The sequence below is a fragment of the Phoenix dactylifera genome, chromosome 1 (assembly GCF_051530095.1).
Source record: "Phoenix dactylifera cultivar Ajwa chromosome 1, Ajwa_hap1_PhDact_Kaust_v1.1, whole genome shotgun sequence".
Taxonomy (NCBI): domain Eukaryota; kingdom Viridiplantae; phylum Streptophyta; class Magnoliopsida; order Arecales; family Arecaceae; genus Phoenix; species Phoenix dactylifera.
Window position 1 is genome coordinate 30511750 of NC_143190.1, and position 25811 is coordinate 30537560.

The 25811-nt window shown below is 39.3% G+C and overlaps 1 protein-coding gene, 1 long non-coding RNA gene and 1 pseudogene across 4 annotated transcripts; 2 read left to right on the top strand and 1 right to left on the bottom strand.

Annotated features, from left to right (window-relative positions):
* Nucleotides 1-400: 400 nt before the first annotated feature.
* LOC149768566 (uncharacterized) lies at nt 401-4842 on the top strand (annotated as a pseudogene). The gene is made up of 2 exons (XR_016409118.1): nt 401-848; nt 3894-4842. The product of XR_016409118.1 is annotated as an uncharacterized LOC149768566 (transcript).
* A 3718-nt stretch (nt 4843-8560) lies between these two features.
* On the top strand, nt 8561-9994 carry LOC103699866 (uncharacterized). The gene is made up of 3 exons (XR_016409121.1): nt 8561-9497; nt 9582-9703; nt 9791-9994. It is a non-coding gene; the product is annotated as an uncharacterized LOC103699866 (long non-coding RNA).
* Nucleotides 9995-19163: 9169 nt separating this feature from the next.
* Nucleotides 19164-23821, bottom strand: LOC103709397 (eukaryotic translation initiation factor 6-2). Of its 2 annotated transcripts, none has more exons than XM_008794701.6 (8): nt 23523-23821; nt 23132-23171; nt 22818-22914; nt 22640-22725; nt 22511-22555; nt 20220-20350; nt 19687-19797; nt 19164-19592 (listed from the first exon to the last, which is right to left on the bottom strand). In XM_008794701.6, the coding sequence occupies exons 2-8, from the start codon at nt 23139-23141 to the stop codon at nt 19332-19334; spliced, it is 741 nt and encodes a 246-aa protein (XP_008792923.3). In that variant the 5' UTR covers nt 23142-23171; nt 23523-23821; the 3' UTR covers nt 19164-19331. The 2 variants fall into 2 exon arrangements, with proteins under 2 accessions (XP_008792923.3, XP_008792925.3); XM_008794703.6 differs by having other exon boundaries at nt 23570-23702.
* Between the last annotated feature and the right edge of the window lie 1990 nt (nt 23822-25811).

Below are 25811 nucleotides of genomic sequence, written 5' to 3' on the forward strand. Positions count from 1 at the left end.
AAAAAAAAAGGAACAGTATAATCTAAGCTGACTTTAATTTCATTGGATCCACATGAGGTGCAGCAATTCTAATCCTATTACAACTTAGAAAATTATTTAAATTTATTTCAATTATACCTCAGATCTAAAGAACAACATAACAAAATTAATCATGACATCAGAATATTAAAAGTTAATGAAAATCAAAAATCTTACTAATATATTATGAAATTGCTGCATGCAGTACATTCAGTTATTAGTTAGCGGAATTATGAATCTTAAGCAAACATCTACTAACTAGATAATAAAAATTCATTTTATGGATAGACAAAACCTTTTTATTTGAGATCAAATGGAATTCAGCCACATTAATTTGGCTCCAGATTTGCTAATTGATGAGACGCACCATTCCGGCCGTCGGATCACGATGAGCGGCACGTGTCAAGGAAGATCTGCATCCGCGAGCGAAGTAACCTGCGAGAAAAGCCACGCCCTTGTATATAGTCCCCAGGAGTTTTCCAACGAGGGCTGGCCTCTGTCGACCCCCAATCTCTCTCTCTCTCTCTCTCCAATGGCGAGCGCGGCATCAGCTCCTTCGAGAGCCGAAGTGCTTTCCTTGTTCCGCTCTCTCCTCCGAACGGCCGCCAAGTTCACCGACTACAACGTGAGGGAGTACGCCAAGAGGAGAACGATCGATGGGTTCCGGGAAAGCCATACGCTCTCGGAACCCTCCTCGATTTCTTCGGCCTTCGCCGACGGGAGGAACCAGCTCGAGATCGCGAAGAGGCAGGCCGTGGCGTACTCTCTCTACGCTCCAAAGGTTAAGAACGTGATGGAGATCAGGAGCGGATGAGGTATCTGATCGAAAGGTATAAACTTTTCACGGGGGGTTTTGTAGGGTTTTAGTGTTTCCGATGTTAAAAATGTTAAATTTTCGATTTTTTAGTTGCGGTTGATTCTTATCTTTGGCTGGATTGCTCTATCTTTGTTTGGAAAACCGATTTTGGAGATACTAAATAGGTAGAATTGTTCTTGGTGTTGATATTATGATAATGTGTTGAGATACATCTAGTAGACAGAATCATTCAACTGAATAAATTTTATGTATCATATCTGGTATTGGTGTGAAATTATCTGACATAAATTCTGTGTAGCATATCTTCTGTAGATTTAAATCTTCTCAACTTTATGAATTCCATTTCTTTGTGTTAAGTTTTGCTCTTGCTGTTCCAAAATCTTCTGGGCCTTCTCTTTTAGCTGAAAAACAGGGTTGTAGGATGACACAAAGAAAGTTCTTAACTAGACGACTGCATGAGAAAATTACATATATTGTGGATTTGATCAAGGGGAAAAAGGAAACAGAAGAACCAAGACAAAAGATGTATATCAGTAATTCGTAATGTTTCAGCCGAGATCCAAGTGTGCATTTTGGATCTACAAAATCCTGTTCTTACAAAGAGCAAGGGCAGAAATGTAGACCATAAAGATGAAAATCAGTGCTCTAGAAATCCCCCTGTTGAAGATCTGCTTGTCAAAAAGATGATTTGCAGCATAAGCAACAAACAAGGTCAGAGGGAGGAGGACCAGCATATTCAAAACGATAATTACTTTTCAAGGAAAATTATGTGAACTTATCATTGATAGTGGCAGCACAACAAATGTAGTCTCTTCTTAACTCGTGGAAAAATTGAATCTAAAAACGGAGCAAACAGAGCATCATATCAGCTAGCATGGCTGAACAAATATTACCGAGATGTCATGAAGCATCAATTATGGTGAGATTTCAATGGGGCATGGTTATATTGATGAGGTTCTACGTGATGTTGTTCCAATGTCTGTAACCTATATTTTGATAGGATGCCCCTGGTTGTATGACAGGAAGGTCCAATGTGATGCATATAACAAAACCTATACCTTCTTGTACAGCAAGAAACAACCAATCATGCTTCCAAAGCAGCCTAAAGCAACCTAATACGAAAGATAGTGCTGGGTGAAGTTGATGGAGTATTAGAACTGTATCCTGTATGGAAACCAATGGAACCTCTACTTAAGCTTGTAGGCTAGCATACAAGCAATGGATGTGAATTTATGTAACCAAAGGACCTGAAAGGAGTAGCAGATTATAATCATCTCTACCAGTCCTTGCTGGTCAAACAAAAGTTTTTTTTAAATAGTCTTGCTTGTGTTCTTTTAAGGCCACTAGTTTATTTTGTCACTATTTTGTGATTGCATTAGGATTTTCTTTGCTGATTTTGTAGGGACTGTTTTAGAAGTTATTTTCTGCGTCAATTTAGGCTGCAATGGTGGGTGATTATTATAAGTTCATAGCTGATAAGTCCACTTAAAATGAACAAGTTTTGGCTGATTCCTTTCTGTTTTGGGAGTACTAAGAACTGACCAGAATTTATGGGGCTGGGTTTTGTCATTGTTTCTTGTTTAGCCTATTTCTTGTTTAGGAATCCTATTGGAAGAAAGCAGGCTAACTGATTGAAACAGATTAAAAAGGGAGTCAGTCGGCTGATTTTGGGGCACAATTTTGTACATGAAAATTATTGAGATAAGAAGCTGGTGGCCTCTCTTTCTTCCTCCACTTTCTTCTCCTCTATTTCCTTCTCAACCACTCATAAATCTCCTCAAACCTTTGCTATGTATTCATTTTCCTATTTTGCTTCTAACAGTTATCTACAAACAATCAGATAGATCTGAGTTCACTTCTCAAACGGATTGCTGAAGAAACCTGCTAGGTGCACAGAAATTCAGATCTGAACCATTTGTCCTTGCTAATAAATCTGTATAAATCCTAATTTGGGGCTTTCATCAGAGAAGAGCAAGAAAAAGAAGTAGGAGGAGGAGTGGGGAGGAGGATTTTATGATTCTTATCCAAATGCTATTCATTTCTCTAACAATTTTTTTTCCAACTACGGAATGAGGCTTTTATAACCTGAACTAAGCTATTTAAGTTCCTATACATTCGTCGACAACTTTCTGCTTTTATAATTAGAAATAATGTACTTTTAGATAGGATATGATTGCCATTAGTTGAAGTCTTTCCGATGATCCGTATCATTTAGTGAGACTAAAGATTGATGATCATTGGCTGTTTTGATGTTTATGCTATTCCATTCTTAGCAAGTAGATCTGCTTTATCTCCTTTTACTTTTGCATTGGCTGGAGAATTATTCCATATTTGATGTGAAGGGGGGAAGTTTGTGATAGACCGGGAGACGCAATTCAAGTTCTCTTTCAAACGAAGACTGAATCTGGCCTGAGTAAGTTTGCCGCTATATATGGGAACGAGGGGGGTGGGGGGTTGGGGGTTGGGGCGGTTGGTTTGCATGTTGAATGAGGACTGAATCTGGCGATTTTGTCATATTAAGTGACAAAGTTATTTGTAGGAAGGTTTGTAGCACCTTGAATGTTGGGAATGGAACATGAGATTTCATGAGTTAAAATGGTGAACCAGTGATTGCTGGTATCTCTGAAGGCCTCAAATCTCAACATGTTTTGCTTGAATGTTGACTTTTCAGCAGGATCTCTTACTATTTTGAGGGTATCGGGGTGCTTAATAAGTAGTAAAGCATTATTTTGCTTCGGCATAGATACAATCGTGGGCCAAGTCAAGTTCCATGGGAAAAATTAAAAAGAGAAAGGGAACAAAGCAACATGCCTTGTTTTTTGATTGCAGAATCATCTCTCCAAGCAAATGAACCAACAAGGAAAAAGTAGAGCATATCTGAAAACCCCACTCTAATATCTTGACCTAGAATGCAGTGGCAGATGCAGCTTCCTTTTTAGTTTCTCTTTACTTTTCATGTTATTTGATTGATTAGTTATGTGATCGAGTTACATGTCATGCCATTTGGATCTTAAAACAGCACCAGATCAGTCTTACAGCAAATAATTGCTTTTGGCAGGTTTTCCATCGGAAGGCATTTCGTTCTCATTTCAATTCCTCATTTTTGCGAGCCCAAATTCAAAAGGGTGCTTCATACCAGCATAAGGGATGCAGCTGCCTCAACTGATGAAGCATGTCGTATATGCTAGCTATGTAACTGAAAGCTGTAACTTTAAGGTGTTCAAAGTAACTCGGATATTGTGATCATGAATTTAAAGATTCAGACTTGTATCAGTTTCTCTTGATTTACATGAAACCAATGAGCAGAGAAGCAGTCATACCCCTGGTTTTGCTGAGACTGAATTAAAATACCTTAGGGACATGGCATATTTAAGTGCTCGAGATTGTTTTATGTTTCTGATGGCTTGAAGCTTATTACAATCATTAGTTCATGCACTCCACAGGAAGCACCATTTGATCAAAATACAACAGGTGTAAAAGCACCAAAGGAAACTGTGCACTCCAGTCATGGTTAGCTTGGCGTTGCCTGGCAAAATTAACCAACCCATCTGCATCTGATTGGCCTTGCAGTTGTGCCTTACTATACAGTGCAAGTTGATGAAGAACTTGTGTATCCTTCATGATAGGGCTGATTGTTCAAGAGATTTTCCTAACTTCTGTTAAGAATCTGTACTGAAGGAATTAGGCCCAACAATTTAACCTAGTTTAGCCGAGAGCATTGCTTCGGCCTCAGCAAAGGAGACATCCGACGGAAGGACTCGGGCAGATACGAAAGGTTAGAATTATGATCTTTAAAGACAAACCCCGCCACCAGAATGTTGGTATTAGAGTAGATGCAGCGATTGGAGTACTTAGCCTGGCGAAGCCACCTGACTCCTCTTCAACCCGAAGCAAGGAAGAGAATTTGCTGCAGACTGTCTGGAACTGATCTTGCCAACCCTGTTTGATGATTCCTATCATCTTCATATCAGAAAAAGGATCTCGAATGGCATGAAACGGACTCTTATGCTGGGCAAGAGCCCTTACACAAATATAGAAATGTGAAGAATTGGTAAACTACTTGAATCGACCAAGAAAGCTCTTCTTTTCAGACTATGTGACTGACTCCTCAAACCACCTTTCTCCTTAGCCTCTGGTCGGCTTAGAAACTTTGCTTCAATTAGTTATAATGGCAGTAGTGATGCTCATATGGTCCTGAAACACTAGCATTTAGTTCCAGATCTCCCAAAGAGTATGGCAAACAAAGTACACTGGTGAGCATTGATAAGTGCTCAAGCTTTTGAAATATCAACTTGTAAGTATTTTTGAGTAAAGTTGTCGCGCCCCGAGCTCAGAGCATAACAGATATCGCATACTTGCATGGCAAACCAGACAAGCATTTAACTAATTTTATTGGCAGCACACATTGACAACCACTCGGCACACATCTTTCTTGACTTGGCACACTCCTTTAATTTGATGGAAAGTTGTTATTTCTATATGGCATACACTTATGTACATATGGCACACACCACTCTTGCATTTAGACATCATTATTTCTTGGTAGCACACACTGACAACCACTCGGCACACATCTTTCTTGACTTGGCACACTCCTTTAAATTGATGGAAAGTTGTTATTTCTGTTAGAAACCCCGCCAATGCCGCAGAAAATTATCAAAATTCAGATGCAGCGGAAGAGGCATGCGCGGGATCAACCGTTCATCGCATGAACGTTGTTCAAAAACCGTTCGTAGATAGATAAGGATTAAAACTTTTAAAACCTTTTGGAAGATCAGATCTTCACCTTGTGCGGGTAGATGATCACCGCAAACTGATGATCGTGGTTTTGGATGAAGGTTCGCTTGAAGCCGTTCAAGTGCCCAGCCTCTACGGGTATCCACACGAAGCAGGAACCGATCCAAGCTTTCTATCTCCCCAGGGTGCTAGCTCCCTTGCAGAGATAACTTTGATGGCTGATCTCCTCTCTTTCTTTCAACTCTTGAATGTGCTTGAGAAGAGGAAGAAGAAGGATGAAGAATAGTAAAGGAACAAAACCCCTGCAGCCTTCTTTCTTTTCCTTGTGTTGGAAGGAGGAAGGGAGGATGAAGAGGCCACCTTTCTTTTTCTTCCTTTGCTTGCGGCTGAACCAAGGAAAGGGGAGGAGAGGGGGCTACGAATTGGAGAGGGAGAGAGCTTCAATGATGCCCTAGGTCAGCCCCCACGCCTCCTCTTAAATAGCATGTGGAGCTCCTACTTTGTAGGAGCTCCTTGATAAACTTCCAAGAGGGGCGCCGGCCCCTCTTCTTTGCCGCACCAAGCAAGGAAAAGGAGGGGTGTGTGCCCCTTCATGGTTAGTCTAATCCTCCTTTAAGGAGGATTAGGAAGGTCACTCATGGTTAGGTCCTAATCTAATTAAGCTTGGACCAAGGGTGAACCAATTTGGGTTTAATCTAGGTAAGTCCTAATCCAATTAGAACTTAAAGAACCATGACTCAATTGAACCCTTCAATCCTAATCCAATTAGGAGTCTTCTTGATTCATTAGATTAATAATTAATTAGGACTTAAGAAATCCTAATCCAATTAGGACTTATTTAATTTCGGTCCTAATTCAATTAGGACTCTAATTTGAATCTGAAGTCCTAATCCGATTAGGACTCTAGGAATCCTACTCCAAGTAGGAATCCAAATTTAATTCAAAACTCCTAATCCAATTAGGATTGTAGGAATCCTACTCCAAGTAGAAATCCTAGTCCTACGCCAAATAGGATTCCCAGTCCAAGTAGGAATCCTAGTCCTAATCCAATTAGGACTCTAGGAATCCTAGTCCAAGTAGGACTCTTGTTTTAGGTCCAATTAATTAATTCTCTTTGTTCCTTCTTCAACTTATTATCAATCGAATTGATTACTTGTGATTCCTAATCACGATTCAACCATCGAATCGGTCAATGCCTCTAGTGTGTGTGACCCCATAGGTTCTACTCTGACTGGTAGTGAGATATATTGTGATCTCTTATCACAATATCATTAAAAACTCCTTTCAATGGATCGGAACGATTCCAACTCTACTCATTAGGGTTAATCGATCATCGAGATAATCCCTGTGAGTCCCACCATCCACCAGTGACACCTAGCAGCATGTAGTGGCTACCCAGCAGAATAGAATGATGAACCTCTAGGTGCAGTTATTATGTGATACAGTTCTTCTATCGTGGATCCCTACAGGACGGAGGTCATGGATAACTCGTCAAACCCCTTCGTCTGTCATATGTTAAGATTTATTCGACTTAAGTTTGAGAGCGGAGAACTCTTTCTCCACTGTGCAATCTGCCCCGGCCGAGGTCTTACGAACTCAGTCTTATAAATCACATAGGATCTCTCCTTATCTATCAAGGTCGATAGATTCCTTATAGATGCATACCCTACTCCTATAGTGAACCTACTGCAGCCAATCTACACTGCATGGACCCATATGGCTAGAGACCATGTATATGTGCAGTCAAACTACAATAACCTCACTGTGAGTAGCCGAAGTATCGCAGGTCGAAGGACCAGTCACACTACTGCAACATCAAGCAAGTCACTGACGAGTGGATAGACATCCAAGTGATTTCTTGTCTTGGTCACGCTCAGTACCCTTGTTCTTAACAAGCATCTGCACTATTACTTCAGTATCGCCACACTGTGGACTCGAGTCTCGTCCATCCATAGGAAAAGTAATGTGTGCACTGATCTCATCGGATCGATCGCCGTTCTTGTGATGATCCATCGATCAGGAGCATTTAGAAATTAATCACTAATGATACATGGCTCAAATTCTCAACTCTTGAGAATATGCATCATCATCTTATTAATTCCTTGGACGATTCATAGACACAATAACAATATGAATGAAAAAGATGCCTTTTATTTATTTAATAATAAATAGTCAAGTACAAAATTATGTCCCTAGAATTAATAATGTGTCAGCCAGATTGGCTTCTAGGGCATACATCTAACAATCTCCCACTTGCACTAAAGCCAATCAGTCATATATCTAAGCCCCATCTTCTCAAGGTGGGCTTCAGTCTTCTGCTGACTTAGCTGCTTAGTGAACGGGTCTGCCACGTTATCCGTGGAGTCTACTCTCTGCACCTCTACATATTTCTTCTCAACATAGTCGCGTATGAGATGGAAGCGCCGCTCTATATGCTTGGACTTCTGATGAGACCTTGGCTCCTTAGCAAGAGCTATGGCGCCATTATTATCGCAGTAGAGTGTTATGGCATCTGATGTCATCACGTCCAACTCTGCAATGAATTTCTTGAACCAGAAGCCTTCCTTAGCAGCTTCAGAGGCGGCGATGTATTCAGCTTCCATAGTAGAATCAGCAATGATCGATTGTTTAGAACTCTTCCAATTCACCGTACCACCATTGCACAAGAACACATATCCAGATGTTGACTTTCTATCATCGACATCAGTCATGAAGTCTGAATCTGTGTACCCTTCTACTTTAACTCTGATGATCCTCCAAAAACCAAGAATAAATCTTTAGTTTTTCTCAAGTATTTAAGAATATTCTTCACAGCTGTCCAGTGTTCTTCACCTGGATTCGACTGATATCTACTTGTGACACTCACAGCAAGAGCTATATCAGGTCGTGTACATAGCATGGCATACATGAGGCTCCCTATTGCTGATGCATAGGGAATCTTGCTCATGCGTTGAATCTCTTCAGATGTGTTGGGGCACATCTTCTTGGAGAGATGAATTCCATGCCTTAGGCACACACTGACAATCACTCGGCACACATCTTTCTTGACTTGGCACACTCTTTTAAATTGATGGAAAGTTGTTATTTCTATATGGCACATACTTATGTACATATGGCACACATCTCTCTTGTATCTAGACATCATTATTTCTTGGCAGCACACACTGACAACCACTTGGCACTCATCTTTCTTGACTTGGCACACTCTTTTAAATTGATGGAAAGTTGTTATTTCTATATGGTACTCAATATATCATTTCTCTAACCATTATTATTTCACAATAGTAATAACTTTAAACCATTAGGCATCTATTTACTTGCATTCGGTATGGACTTTTCACTTGCCGGCATACACTTAGCTTCATTTGGCACACACCTATCTTCTCTACGCACATCATTAATTCTTGCTGGCACATGCTTACAAACACCTGGCGCACATATAATTTCATTTGGCATTTAAAGAAATGCATACACTTAGTTGGATAACTCTTTTGTTTTAGTTACCTTCATCTAGCCATAGGGAACTTCATCCAATGGAAAGCATAGAGAAACACATGAGATTGGTTGAGAGGTGTTTAAGAACACATGGCTTTAGTTTACAAGACCCTGAAATTGTTGGGGATGACGAAGAGGGGGACGATCGCCGATTGGTCCTGATAGATAAAAGGTTGTCCAGAGTCGAAAAGGTCCTCCAAGATAAGGGACTCTTGTCAGATGACCAACGAAGTGAGCATGCGACCGATTCTACTGTGGTAATCAAAGTTTGACGAATTATTAACTCAGTCTTCTTGTCGAACTTGTATTTTTGTATGAATTTAATACCACACATTCTCAAGTGAGGGAAGAGCATACTGCAGTTGGTGAAGCTCTGGACCAAGCTGTAGCGGAATTAGAGGATTTGCAACATAGTGCAGAAATGGTGGAGGTTTGTAACTATTTTCTTCCGGCACTATTTGATTGTCGATTTGTAGTATATATCGTTATTACATAAAATGCATATTCCTATCAGGTTATTTGGCCCACTGATGTCCAAGGCGAAAAGTTCCTTCGAGATGCCAAAATTTTTGATGAGGCTATGGATCAAGGTGAAGCGGAGAAGAGGATATGCACCATAGTGCAGATGACTTGGAGGTAGAGTAATTTTTGCATCGTAAGGCAAATTATAACTTCACAAATAAATAATTATTGGTAATTACTGAAATTGCATATTACTAGCAGGTTATTTGGACGACTGATACTCCTTGCAAGAAGAAATGTGGATCGACTGATACTCCAGTATTAATAAACGGTGTGCTAGGGATTACTGTATGCTGAGAAGTACTTATGTCTGACATGTTGCATAACCAGATGTGTGCCATGGTGTGCCAAGGGTTGCTTACTACCAATCGGTATAGAGACATGCAATCATCTGAATTTCTTGAAGTTTGTGTCTTATATTTCTGCAATAACATCAACAGTAAGAGTGTGCCGGGGCAAATAGCACTAAAGTATCTGAAATTGTTTCAAAGCCAACTCAAAAACCTCAGATAGTCTAAAACAAGTGTGTTCCAAGCAAACGTTGATGGGTGCAAACCTTAATAACATGTGTGCCAGGCTTTCATAAGTGTGCACACCACATACTGAAATGTGTTCCAAGCATAGTTTATTGTTTGCATAGAATGAACAATTATGTGTCAGGCTTTTATAAGTGGATTCCAATCATACTTAAATGCGTTCCATTGCAATCCACTGAAGTGTGCACCAGTATGGAATGTGTGCCAGGATTCACAGATTGTGTTCAAAGTATACTTAACATGGTGCTAGGGACTTTCATTGTATTTTAACAGTGTGCCATGGTGTACCATGTTATATTAACTCCTTTCAGAGCTATAAATACAGTGTTCCAGTATTAATAAACGGTGTGCTAGGGATTACTGTATGCTGAGAAGTACTTATGTCTGACATGTTGCATAACCAGAGGTGTGTCATGGTGTGCCAAGGGTTGCTTACTACCAATCGGTATAGAGATGTTGCCCAGAAAGACAACCCAAGAGGGGGGGTGAATTGGGTTTTAAAATAATTTTGCAGTTAAAACGTTTGTGGATGACTAATTAATACTTTTGCAAGATGATTAATTAGTTGCTATGTGCTGTGAGTGAAATGAGAGTGAGAGAGAGAGACACAAGCAATCACAAACACAATGTTTATAGTGGTTCGGAGCTATCCCTTGCTCCTACGTCCACTCCCCAAGTCTCACTTGGGAATTCACTATAATCCCTTGGATTACAGCCGGTTGTTTCACAAGCTCACAACCCAACTTGTTGTTTTACGAGCTCACAACGAACTCGGTCGGTTTTCCCAGGCTCACCGACTAGAACCACCCCAATTGTTTTTCTGGGATCACAATCGAACCCTTACACGTTGGTTTTACCCTCGGCTCACCAACCAACCTCTACACTCTTGATTCAATCCCCTGATTGAATCAAGCAAAGACAAGATGGAAAGAACAAAGACAAATAGAAAAACAGAGCTTTTAAAAAGCAGATATACAGCAATATAAACTAGAGAGAAGTTAAGAGCCCTCAAACACGTTTGAGTTGGAGTAGAGTAGGGCTTCTTGAACTGTGAGTCTCCTCTTGAATGTCTGGTCGACTTGAAGGCAGGAGGAGACTTCTTTAAATGCTGGGAAGAGGTAGCTGGATGGAGTTAATGGCACTCTTCCTTCTTTTCTGTTGAAAACCAGTTGGCCGAGATAGGATGCTTGATTTCTTTGAGTGGAATAGTGCTTCTCTGCCTTGCTACAGTTCTCTGTGGCTATTTAAGCCATCCCCCACGGAAACTAGCCGTTAGACACTTTTTTCTGCCCGTTCTGCACACTCTGCACATCCTGACAATATGTCCGTTGGGGTTGGAGTCGACTCGCGCGATCTGGAGTCGACTCGGCTGTAGCGGGAGTCGACTCATGCTTTTCTGGAGTCGGCTCGGCAACTGTTCCGGATTTGAATTAAAGTGACCTCCGCGACTTGGAGTCGACTCGACTTAACCCGGAGTCGACTCGCCAACTTCTGGAGCTGACTTGCCATTTTCGGAGTCGGCTCATCCCATGAAGTCCATGGAGCTAATTTTTCAACTTGGCCCACTCCCGATCTTCTGTCTTTTGGCTCGTCCAGTCTTGGAGTCGACTCGAACTGTTCCGGAGTCGACTCGGCTCTCAGTTTCCGAAACACAGCCTTCTGCCTTTTTGATGTAGCGCTGCCTTGGAGTCGACTCGAGCTGTCCGGGAGTCGACTCGGCTCTCAGAGACAATAATTTGGTCTTCTGTCTTTTTGGGGTCGCGCTGTCTCGGAGTCGACTCGCGCATTGCGGGAGTCGACTCGGATCTCAGAGTCCGAAAACTGCTCTCTGACTTTTGCCTTGTGTACCACTGAGAGTCGACTCTCGCTTTCTTTGGAGTCGACCTGCCAACCATCGGAGTCGACTCGCGTTCCACAGGAGTCGACTCGAATCTCAGGGTCGAAAATCGCTCTCTGACTTTTCTGTCTGTAACTCCTTGGAGTCGACTCATACTACTCCGGAGTCGACTCGGTAATCATCGGAGTCGACTCGCGCACTTCAGGAGTCGACTCGCTGACAGGTTTTGAGTTGAGTCTTTCTGTTCGTCTGTCAGTTCTCAGTCGGAGTCGACTCGTAATGATCCGGAGTCGACTCGAGCCCGTGCCAGTGATTCTGATACGCTTGGAGTCGACTCGTAATATCCCGGAGTCGACTCGAGTCTCAGACTTTGGTTCTAACTGACTTCTTAACTTATCCAAAATATCTTGAACCAAGTCTAGAAACACTTAGACAAGATTTTCACTGAAACACTCAATTGAATTCATTAGTAAGCAAAAGATATACTCAAATGCTTTGAGCTCATCAAAATCAAATAGGGTTTTAATCAATCACTCCACAAGAGACATGCAATCATCTGAATTTCTTGAAGTTTGTCTTATATTTCTCCAATAACATCAACAGTAAGAGTGTGCCGGGGCAACCAGAGAATTATGCCATTCATTTCATTGACATCAATTGTTTGTGCAAAATTCTTCCACAACAAAATAAGAAGCACATGACTACAACAAAAATAAAAAATTCAGATCTCCATACATTACACCTAATCTCCAAAATATTTAGTCGATGGCCACATTACAAGTTCTTCTGTTGTGCCCAAGCTTTCCGCAGCGTCCACATTTTATATGACGTACTAACTCCCCTTGCGAAGGTCTTCTCTTCTTTTTTGGCCTACCTGGTCAAGTCTTTCTAATTAGGGGTAAAATATGAATCTCATCTGAAGCACTATAAGGCTCCTCGATATCAAGAATTGGACTAATAGCTTTGGCATATGTTGCTATGTACATTTCAGTTTTGAAACAATTATCAGTGAAGTGGTACAGTGATCTACCAGCCTTCTCAATGCATGCACATACATGCTTACATGGCATGCGGAATATTCGCCACTCGCCGCAAGAGCATTTGTTATTTTGGAGGTCAACTTCGCAAGAGTAGTTTGTATCCTTTACGTCATATATCATTATGTTTGACGTAAATACGGATAATCTCCGACCGTCTTCTGCATTTCTATGCAATACTTTCTCTGCATTTGGGCATAGATTTGTTTGAATATTGTAACCTCGATTATGCCGTTTATGCATCAATGTCATTATTTGAAACCTGATATGGTCAACCAACTGAGGCACAGGAAAATGGCGAGCCTCCAAGATCCAACTGTTGAAACACTCTGCCACGTTAGATGTCATAATACCCCATCGTGGACCTGGAAATACTACATTTGCCCAATGCTTCGGATTTGCATGCAGGAGAAAAGTTCTACTCCCTGGAGCATCAAATGTAAGCTTGCTAATTAATTTGTGGAAAACATTCAGCCTTGCAGTATAGGCAGTAGCATTTAGTAAATCGAGCAGCCTCTTTCTCTCACTTGCACAATAATGGACAAGCACATGCATTAACAATAATAAAAGGATGAGATCATCAACATCCTAAATTAGTTAGATATATTGTATGCCGAAAATTAAAAATATGACTATACATACATGATTCTTGAAGTTGTCTTTCACATGACGGAAACAATATGAGTGGTAACTACCAGAAAAGTATTTCGGCACTGATTTAATAATTCCTTGATGTCTATCTGTCATAAATGTGATTTGCTCACTTCGCCACTCAATGCAACTATAAATTGCTTCTTTCAAATTCCGACAAAGTCAGTCCCAATTGTCATCAGTCTTCGTATCGACCACACCATAAGCAATAGGAAACATATGTCGTTCGCATCTTTCGAAGTCGTGCCAAGTAATACTCCTCCATCCTTATGCTTTATAAATGTTCCATCCATAAAAATCAGAAATCTACAACCTCTTATGAAACCCACTACTGAAGCATGAAATGAAATGAATAGGCGTCTGAATCGACCTTCAATAGTTTCATACTCCGCTATGCTATCGGGGTTGGTCTCAAGAATGGCATCGCAATACCAGCGTATCTGGTCATAAGATTTTGATCTGTGACCATAAAAGTCCTTCATAGCCACCTCCTTCTCATGCCAAGCTTGATGATACGGCAATTCAACACCATATTCTCGACAAATATCTTTTACGATATCAGTCGGCCTATATAACGGCATATCTTGAAGTTTTTCTTTAACTATGTTTGAAACCCAATGTTTCGAAGCCTTGGATGCGACCGGACTTGCAACCCTCCGCCACATGTATGCTGACTATTCATTTTTTTTAATTGCAAAACTTTCTTGATTTCCAAGTCGGGAAGCATGGATACGCCATTCACAACCTTCATACGCACACTCCACGGTCAGTCGCAGGTGATCGTTCTTCACAAGTACAAAATCTCTACAATTTGCAATGCAAAAGTTGCGAATCGTGTCACGAAGAGTTTCCACATCATTGAACTCCTAACCAACACTCTCAATAGAAGTTTTCCAAGCATCCAAAGAATTGCTTTGACTAGGTTGCTCTTCGATTACAGCTCTTGTTTCTTCAACAACTTGACCGAAATTACTTGAGCTACCCTTTGAAAAATTTTTTGATCGGCAGCTACACTCAACATTTTGGGATGGACCACTATCCCTACAATAAGTTTAATAAAAATTCAGCATCCTAACTATTAAATTAGTGATTAACATGAAAAAACTAACAAGTGAAATATGCAATACAACAAAGAGTTAAACTAAGATTACCAAAATAGAAACATATGCAATTAACTTCTGCATTACCTCATATCAATTACGACATCGGCTGCTTCAATCAAGCATGGAATATGACTAACAACCAACTCGATCACCGGCGCATTTAAGTTGACATGAATTTGATTCATATTCCGAACATCCTTATCGCCCAAGAGCGAAACAAGCATTCTAAACTTGTTTAGAATAAAATATTTAACTTCTACCATTGTATCAGACAGATGTCTCCACCTTTCTACTATTTTCTTGTAAATTTGATCGAGATTTGTATCCTCGGAGATAAAAATAATAAGAGCTTCACCACCATAAGAACAAATAGCCATGAAAACAGGGCTACTTGTTTTTTTTGAAGCCATGACAATGGAAAAAAGAAAAAAGAGGAAATGATTGAAGTTCTGAATGCTATTACAACAATGAAGCGAAGGGAATGCTACCACATCAACTATTTTTCGTATATGATATCAGCAATGAGAGTCACACGTTTAGGTCTCCAAACAGTATATGAGCAATGGCAGACAAACAACAAGATAATCCAGCTAAAATAGGATTTTCGTTCAATCACAGTCAGGAAACAAAGGAGAAAAGAGGGACAGCAACTATTTTTCGAATATGATATCAGCAATGGAAGTCACACGTTTATGTCTCTAAACAGTATATGAGCAATGGCAGACACACAACAAGATAAGCCAGCTAAAATAGGATTTTCGTTCAATAACATTCAGGAAACAGAGGAGAATAAAGGGATGCCTCAGTGAATTAAGAGAAATTGGAGTAGCATTTTAACCTCTATTACTCTTGTGCAATGAAACCATTGCCGCTAAATATCGAAAGGGACTCTAAGCAAACAAAAAAGGAGGAACCTGAATTTTCCGCAACTCACAGAATAGTATTTCAACCATAATTTTCTGCTTGATTATTTTTGGTAGAAGAAGCAGAATTGAAGAATCTAAACTGTATTTCCTGTTTGCGAACGATCTCCCCGACATGCTTCTAATGGAGAAACCATGTTTGTCCATGATTCCAATGGATAAACTCTTCCCTTTCCGCTTCAAAGTCTCCCCTTTCTGCTTGACTCTTCCGGATCCAAGAAGCAAAATAGAAGAATCAGAGCCATATCCCATATGAACGATCTCCCCGACTCGCTGCCAATGGAGAAATCCTGTTTGTCCACGATTCCAATGGAGAATCCGAGCCATATTCCCCTGTTTGCGGTCGATTTCCCAACCGATTCCATGTTTTCAACCATAACGACAATGAAAGGGCAGCTTCGGGGGAAAAAAAAAAAACAAACCTCTGTTATGGATCGGTAATTAAGATTATCCCTAATCTTGGACCGGAAAGCATGGTTTGGGTCAACAGGGACTTAGCGTTATACAGTAGTCAAGGGGAGGGCCGGAAATTAATTTACGCTTCTTTTTACTATTTGATATTTAATCCATGGATAATCACTAGATATAACAAATGAGATGTTAATTTTGTTTGGTTTAGGCATACTTTTACCTGGATTATGCTGTTATATCTCTGGCATTAGAGGGAAAAATAAATAACGCCTACTGAAACATTGAATTGTTATCACAGCAACAAAATTACGATTCACAATAACCATTTTTATAGCTGCTATCCCTTAACACGAGAAGCATGTACATATATGTACGATAAATATTCATGTGGTGCTCTGGCGCTATTAAATTCTAGTTCTGTTGGTCGCTAGTTGCCATAGCCTTTTCTGGTCTGGGTGAGGACATGCATATCCTAGAGGCCAGGCGTTTGTAACGCCAATAGTTATTTAAAAACTTGGTGATTTCTGTGCTCCTGTCGTCTCCTCTTCTGCTGTTCAGCTTTTTCAAAATATATCCATAAATTTTATATTTTGCATATGAGCTAAAACATTCAAACTAACCAAACTTCCGATGTTAAAAAAGATCCCATTAATAATTACAGAGGCAAATTAATCTACGAATGTTTGAATCATCCAGCTTTTCCTTTCCAATCTACTGCAAAAAACCTAGACTAAATAGAAGGAAGCAAGAAGAAGAATCATAGAAAGGGAAGGGAGATAGCTGTATCCCATAAATGAGCGCGCAGTGTAGCGGGGACTGTATCGCTTGTCACAAGAACAACACATGAATGCATTTGCTAGCACGGGAAGGGAGGTGGCATCGTCGGCCGGACAAGGCTGCCCCCACCAAAAAGGTGATGCATTTAGTTCTCTGCCACCCTTCAATTTAATAAGCTCATGAGCTTCTCTCGAGCCACAAAAGATCCCAATTTTTGAGAGGGATTAAAAAAAAGGACTAGGAAGTAAATCAAAGAAAACTCAAGAATTACAAACGATTGAAAAATAAAGAAGGAAACAGTTTTAGACTGAAGCAAAACGTCCTCCATTGTAAATCCTTTCCAGCAATTGAAACAGTTACATCATTTGAATCTCTTGGGCTTGGAGGAAGAAGAAAACAAGAAGTTGATGCTGTCCAAGAAGCGCATCAAGAGACGGAAAGAAAGAACAAGAGAGGATGAAATGCCAACCTATATAACTACGTATGAACATTAGAACGTGGACGGGACGACTCTCAGTTGTGAAGAGGATTGGGCCCGGTGGGGACGAGCCGCTTCTCGACGCCATATCTTGGATCGATCTCCTCTTCCATCGGCGGCGGCGGCGGAGGCTGAGGAGGGGGTGGAAGCCGGCCTCGTGGGAATGGAAGGCACCAAGAAGGTGGCGGATGCCATGTGGAGCAAGAATTCTCTACATGGTGATGGTAGCTGCAGCGGTGGTGGAGGCGGCGGTCGCAGAGGGGGCCCGAGAAGGCTTCATGCGACGACGATGCCTCGGAAAGCCGGATGCATGAGGCTGCGGAGAGGAAGACGGCGATCAAGACGATAGCTCGAAGATTAATGGAGTTGGTGGTTGTGGAAGTACTGGCAGAATAGGATGGAGAAGAACTCTTCATGGCTAGGAGTGGGAGTAAAGAGAGCTCTAAGAAAGAGTAAGTGGGAAACGGAGGGAAGAAGAGGAGAGAGAGGTGGTGGGCTTTAAACCCCGAGGCAAGAAATCCATGAAGAGAGAGGCTCCTGGTAAATGGCAAGAGGCCAAAGTCACAAACCGGATGGGTTTGGCTGGCCATGATGATGTGAGTCTTACATAGCATGCAACGTTGTGGTGTGATGATGTCATGCGGCACAGGTGGTCTGGGTGGGTAAGCAATCCCGGTGATGATGTCTGGCCTGATTCAGATCCTATCTGAAATTAGCTTTGGGTTCAATATTTTATATCTAACCATCTAGCTTAGGTAGGTCTTTTTTTTTATGTCAGGTCTAAGGTCTGTCTAAGTAGCAATATCCTGTCTTTTGAACTAATTCTGTAACGTCGAAACAGCTGTATTCATATCGAATTCAATGAAAGGAGCGTTTAGTCACAAGTTGATGGGTGAATTGTATGGTGAACAACAGAATTATTTCCCATGGTAACAATTAGGCCACTGGGTTAGGTTGGAAGAGAGGTTATAAAGCTAGTGAAAGATTCTGATTTGAGGGACTATCCTTTCTTTTAAATAAAATATATTTTCCAAAATACAAAATTTTTGCCTCGAAATTTCCTTCAAAAGTGATCTGATAGTCCAAAAGTTAATATTATAATATCCAGTAACAAGTAAAGGGAAAGATAACACTTATTTTTCTTTGATAACTTATTATTTCTCATTATAATAACGTTATAATAACTGTATTTCAAGTTAATATTAAAGATTTCAAAATTAGCTCTTGAGATAAATAACGATCATTAAAACCGTTATAATGGCCAATGAAAGTTTTGGTGAGGTATAATAAAATAAACATGTTACTTAAAATGTGAAGCTCACCTGTGCAGAAGGATGATAACTTGTGCATAAGACCTTCAGAAGGGTTCCAACTAACATAAACCTAGCCTGCAGCTATTAGAATTACAGTGCTTCCCAAGAGTGAAATGTTGGTAAAGATTCATGGCTGCGTGACTATCTCAACAAGAATCTAAGAGATTAAATAAGACAGTTTAAACTGGCAGCTTCCTGCTAAGCTGTAGAGTCAACGAGACTGCTGCATGAGGCATCCAATAGCTCATGTTAACCGTATCCATCTCAACTCAAATGCAGTCACTGAATTTTTCGTTGATTGTTAGGTTTGCAGAAACCCGCAAACTAATAAACAGTTATGAATTATTCATGATGTCGGAATATTAACAATTTTCATAACTGTGATGTTACACTGCTGTGCCGTTTATCTACAGACTAATAATTCAGTATCCACCATCACCATTAGATAAAGTACAAAATGTTGGGTGATACGCATTCAGGCAAGAAGAAAAGAAATGCAAGGAACCAATGTCATAAAAAAAAATCTCTTTTTTGGGGGGGTTGAAACTTGCATAAACAGCATCAGTGCATGCAATGCTCTAAACATCACACGAAACATAACAGCGAACACTTAACAATAAGTGCAGCCAGGAGACAAATTAAGTTGCATCCAAAAATCATCAATAATCTTAAAATCCTAAACGTAGCTGTCGATAAGTGATTTCCGCATCTCATCAACAATTGAGCTTGGTTGGGCTTCTTCTCTCAGTTTGAAAACACTTTCAATGACAGAGAGCTCAGTCGCTGTGGTGTCTGACCCACAGAATGCAGTCCAGTCATTCACAGTCATGCCAGCAGCAATGACCTCGCTGCCTCTGTTCACGGTCCCTGCAACAAGGGGAACTTGAAGAAGCGTAGAAAGTTCATCAAGATCCTCAATGGATGTGTGTGGATGAACCTGTTTCAATATTTAGCATTGGTGAGAAGTAATTGATGCCTATAAGAAAAATTCCCCCCTCACTTGGGATAGAGAAAAAGCTGTGGTAACTTACCAAACCACCTCTATTTGACAAAGCGCAATAACTCCCAACAAGAATGTTTCCAGCAATTGTCTGCCTAAACACTTCTACTCCAAGAACGTCTGCAATGAGCTCTTCTGTTTCCTGAAAGTTCAAGAACAGAAAAGGATAAAATTACATATCATGGACTTTGGTGATGAAACCAAAATGCAGCAAATCAACAAGCAAAATCAGCAATGCACTTTGATGCTAGCTTCTACAGCACATAAGATAAATTGCACCATCATTATAAACATAGCTATCAAGTCATTTAGAAAACTTCTGCGGGCTCCATTATTACAAAATGGTACTCCTGGAAATACAAAAATAACACTTTGGCATACCTTAAACTAACCATATCGCTCTCACAAGGAGTGATGTCGGCCAGTCAAAGCAAAACAGAAGCTTGACGGCACTTCATTTATCATGTTTTAGGCCCCAATTAGTTCTGTAGTTGTCATATTTTCTTTTTAATATCTTTGAACAGAATCTCTCTTCATCTATCAAGGTCAACAAGGGGAACTTACCTTGTCAAGATCAGGATGTGTAAGAGCAACATGGTCATTGCAGGCTACGCAATTGCCTAAAGCAGACAGTCTTTCGTCAATCCGCTGAACAACCACTTGGTCAGGTAGACTGTTCCTCAGGTGTTGGAGTTCTAGAAAGGGTAAACCAAACAACAAAAAAGCAAATAATATCAATAGACTTATTATGCTAAAGCAGAAAATTGCAACTCATAGGAAACTAATTTATCAGTAACTGAACTCAAAACTCAAAAACAGTGTTCCGTACCCTGCCGTTTAAACAAAGAATGTGACTAAGGTTTCTTCCAGTAAATTTCACAGAAACTACCTTTGAGAGGGAATTCTAAATACATCAGGCATGACATGAGCACATATAAAAAAAGAAAATGCATGTTCATGTCACAGTCCGAACAAGCAAAATAATTTATAAGGCCGCCACATTTCAAAGATGCAGTAACTCATGTATCCCATGCTCCTTAAGAGTGCTAGTGAATTTTCAAGTCTTGTTGTTTATTATATGTATGCATAGCATGTGCACGCATGCCATGACCATTGTACAGGAGGTTTTTGGAATTCAGAAGAAAACATTTCATGCTTAGAGGCTAGATGGGCATATCTCTAATACTTCAATCATGCCTTCTGTTGAAAGCGGACAAGTCGACCTTTGACCATAATTCATAATAAAAGAGTTTGAAAGAGAAGGCAGGCTCGACGTTATTGAGTAACAGCTTGACATTTGTTGAAACGAGTATAACAGGATATGTAGCAAAAGAGTAGTGCAAAACTTAGGGCTGTTAAACGAGTATAACTTGACATTCGTTGCAGTATACAAGTAAAGCAAGACAGAAATTTCATTAACAGTAAAGAACCAAAAATTACACTAATATATCAAAAAGAGAAATGTATAACAACTCTCTTGCAGAAATTTCATTAACAGTAAATAACCAAAAATTACACTAATATATCCAAAAGAGATAAATTTATAACAACTCTCTTGCATTTTTTTACAGCGACACTCCATAAATTCTATGCCCCATGTTACAAGAATTACCTAAAAAACTGAAGTGCAAACTATAATTAATGGGCACTTGGTAAACTTATAGAACCCAATATTTTTAAATATTGATTGGCATGCTCAAGTACTCAAATGAAAACCTTTGTCCAACAAGCCCACACAATGAGTTTGATTACCACCCTTACTAACTAAATCTCTAGCCTGTTATACTGGAATTTTGGTTATAAATTCCAGCCTAACAACAAATCCAAACCTGGCCTGATATGCCTCCAAAGTGCACTGCAAAATTTTTTGTTGTTGATTCAGCAGCAAGCATGATATAGGATTTCAGTAATTTCAGCTCTCTGTGCAAGAGGTTGCAACCTAACATTATGATGTAAGGCATGATTAAAACCACCCTTTGCTCAATCGTTGATAAGACCTAACACAGCAGGCCTATCTAATGGCTGAGACCCTATCGTAATGTTTCGGTTCAAAAAACATGATCGTGCACGCCAAGGGGGTGAAGGTATCATATAAGAATGAGTAAGCATGAATTATAGTAAATGTCAATGTGATTCCTTGGATGGTGCTTCAGATGGTTCCTATAGATAATGACAAATCAATCTATGGCCTGACTTTACAGGAAGTAGGATTAGTCAACATTTACACTATATTAATCCCAGTATTTATGATTTTGATTCCAGGAAGCACTCCTCCATGATATTCCAGCATTATATTGCATGGTAGTTCCAGGCTAATGATTACATCATTGCAGTGCTTGTCATGAATATCGATAAATGAAGATAGTAAATTCTCATTTGTAATCTCCACTAAATCCACAAAGCAGGGTTTTAAGTGTGGGAACCCATATCAACGCCCAGCCGGTATGACATACTGGGTGTCAGTATCATACACTGGTCCAGTCAGTGCAGGGGGCATATCAAGGACTAGGACCTTATTGGTCTAGTCCAGTATTCCCACCGATACAGGCCGGTACCTAAAATCTTGGATCCCATTTATCACTTTTATCAGATAGATATACGAACAAAGTCAGGGATTGCTCAGAGTATATCAACTAGATAGATAATAATTGACACAAGATAAACTTCAGAACTGATGCTTTCTAGGATGAGAATAAATTTTTAATCAGAGTCTCCATTGATGAGATCCTCTAAACCCTAGAGTGTAGGGTCCACATATGATTAGTAAAATTAAAAGAAAATAATAAGACAATAGAAGTTAAAGTTATCTTCTATCAACAAATGACACTGGAAAGCATTTATGGATAAAATTTTACCTTGGTCAGTGGTTGTGTGTGGCAGTAGAAGCCCATTCTTATTTCCTAAATAAAAATAAAACAATTACTGTTACACATTTACAGAGACGACCTTACAAACTTTCAACAAAATGGCCTAACAATACTAACCAGCACACAGCCGCCCAATTATTCTAGTGCCTGCTATAGAGGTCTTGACAACAGGGATGACATCAGAAAGCTCAGCTTCAAATGCACTGTGCTTTGTTACATAAAAAGTCATCAGCAACTTATAGGAGAACCACAATGTTAGAACTCATTAGCAATTAAATGCGTTCAACAAATTAACCTGTAAAAATTTTCAGATCCTCCAATTGCAACCAAACAGTATGCATTTGTCAGCTTCGAGAAAACCCCAGCTTCACAAGAGTTCTCAAATTGAATACCTGCAAAGATTTATGCCACAGTTTTATTTAATTAAAACGCATCTCAAATGCCATGATTCTCTAGCAAAGCTACTAGATAAATCATAAGTTCTCAAAGTCCTTAAGTTGTAAGTGTCCCAGAACCCAGCATAAACCAGCAGACTGCTGTAAACTAAACCTGTTATCATTATACAGATATCAAAATTAATTATTTGGAGCAGCATCGATGGAAGCTTACGAGTTGCCATGATGGAATTGGATCGGCAAGATTTAGATACCTGTAACAACAAAATAAAAAAAAAAAAGGTTCAAATTGTGTAATTTTTAAATGGTAAAAATCAAATTTAAGGATTCATGCACACAAAAAGAAAGGGGGGAGGGAGGAATTAGTGATCAGCCAAGATCAATACCTTGATTCAAATTTGGGTTCGCAGAAGAATCATAAATTTATTACGAAACCGAACTAATCGAGAGAAAAAAACAATTTGTGCAAAACTTAACAGATTAAAACTCCCGCAACCATCAATCACCACCAAAATAAACAGGAGATTTAGGGATACGACTCCTGAATCTTAATCTACCAGAAGAAAAACGATTCTTTTCCGAAGAAACCCAAAAATAACTCTTACTAGTATCGAAAGCGCGAGCTTCGGCGGAGCAACGAGGATCAAAATACCAGAAGGGGTCGCGAGAGGCGCCTGCCAATAGCCAAAGGGAGACGGATCGATTACTTGGGCAACAAGGTTCCGGAAAACTTCTTCTAGGGTTTGGTTAGGGTTTTCGGCCTTTCTCCTTCGGATATCAGGGCCTTATAATTGGCTCCCGCACGTTTGATGGGGAGCGCAACCAAGCGGAGAAGCAATTCGACCATTGGCAGGAGTGAACTCCCAATCCCACCCTGAATCCAACCCAAGAAACGTAGTCCCGTATTTAACTGAAAGCCCAAAGTCTAGGTGTATTAATATGGATCAAAACTTTTGGGCCGCCTTAAAGGTGCTGAAAGCCCAATATATATATATATATATATATATATATATATATATATATATATATATATATATATATATATATATATATATATATATATATATATATATATATATATATATATATATATGTTTTTTTGCATGAATATCTTTTTAAAAATTCAAATCTACATAAATACTCTCTTAAATTTATATTTATTCATGTTCCCTCATAAAATACTGTTTTTGCACAAATACTCCTAATATAATGGTTCTTCTAAGCTCGTTAATAAAAATCATATTTATTTTAATAAAAAATAAAATAAAATTTTAAAATTACTTTTTTATCCTCCATCACGATCTCTTTATTAATGTTTCTTTTTGCACATCTACTCGATAAGGATATTTTAGTCATTTTAATTTGAAAAACCGTTAACTTTTTAATAGTATTAGATGGCGTGAGTACATATGCAAAAATAAGAATAAAAAAAAAGTAGAATAGTAAAACAAGTGTTTTACGATGGTATAAATATATTCATTTTAAGTGAGTATATCTTAAAAAAAAGTACATCCTATCTCTAGAATCCAGGTCTTGGGAATTTGATAATATTTTAAATTTATTTGGAAAATTTTGTAGACTAAGAAGAAATAGATAGGAAGTTCTCTCTCCACTAAAAATTGATTTTGTAGTTGAATTGCAATGTTAATGGTGCACTATGTCAATTCTCAAAAATTAATTCAAATTATGAAACAAAAACATATTACATAATAAATTCGAGTTATAAAAATAATATTTTAAAAAAATAAATTCTTTCATTATGATAAAAAAATAATTCATTCCGTCCTCAGTTATTTTCAAGACTTTGATGTTTAAGCTATTTAAAAACATCAGTACATACAACATACTCTTACATCTATATATATATAGAGACCTTTAAAGAAAAGTATATCCTCCCTCTAAAATCCGAGTCTTGAGAATTTGATAATATTTTAAATTTATTTGGAAGATTTTGGTAGACCAAGAAGAAATAGATAGGAAGTTCTCTCTCCACTAAACATTGATTTTGTAGCTAAATTGCAATGTTAATGGTGCACTAATCCTAGTTGTAGGAAATGATACAATTAGCAGTAGAATTTACGACAAATTCACCAGAAAGTTGGTCTTAAACGGAAATAGAACTTCACCAAATTTTTCTTTTCTTCGCGGAAGTTGCAGGTCGTATAAGTTCGGTTGTTGGTGAACTTGTTGATTTCTTCCGAACCTGATGCTCACCGGTCAACAACCAGCACCTGACCGGTAGCCGGTCTGCTGTCACGCAGCTTCATTAGATGTACAAACTACAGCCTCGATATTCTTCTAAACTTCACTGCTCCATAAACCAAAAGCCAACCCAGTTCGGACGTGGATAGAATTCCAGAAATATAGATCAACTCTCGCCCAGCTGCACTTGAGCTACAGTAGTTTAAATGATCCAATTCGCCTTAATTTTTGGCCTAGTTTGAACCACCTATGAAGTCGAAACCAATTCGTTTTTGGACCCAACACGATGTGGGGAAGTAAGTGTGGATATAAAGCATTTGAGCTTAAAGGAGGAGTATCGGATCCGGTCTGTATTCCAGATCAGATCGTTTTCTTTGCTTGCAAACAAGGCATCTGGAATGCGAACCAAAGGAATATCCCACCTTTTGGTTGCACCTGAAGTAACGGCGCCATCGCGCACTCCTAGATGAATCCAATGAGCTGCAGCATTAAGATATGCACGGAAAGCAAACAAAATTTAATAATAATATTTTTTTTTTGATTTCCTGTAAACCTTGCAAGCCATTAATGAATTTGTCTTAAACAGAAATTATTTTACTAATTATTATCCTCTAGAGGAGGGGGTTTATACAAAATCCATATCTAGTTTAGTTACTTCATTTCTATTTCCATTCATAGGATCCTGAGAAAAA

Bases quoted from the DNA above. Each gene is read 5' to 3' on its own strand.
- LOC103709397 (XM_008794701.6), bottom strand. The intron at 22,726-22,817 runs GTTAATTTGTTG...AACAAAGCACAG, and splicing joins GGATCTGAAAATTTTTACAG to TGCATTTGAAGCTGAGCTTT. The intron at 22,556-22,639 runs GTTAGTATTGTT...ATTTTTATTTAG, and splicing joins AATTGGGCGGCTGTGTGCTG to GAAATAAGAATGGGCTTCTA.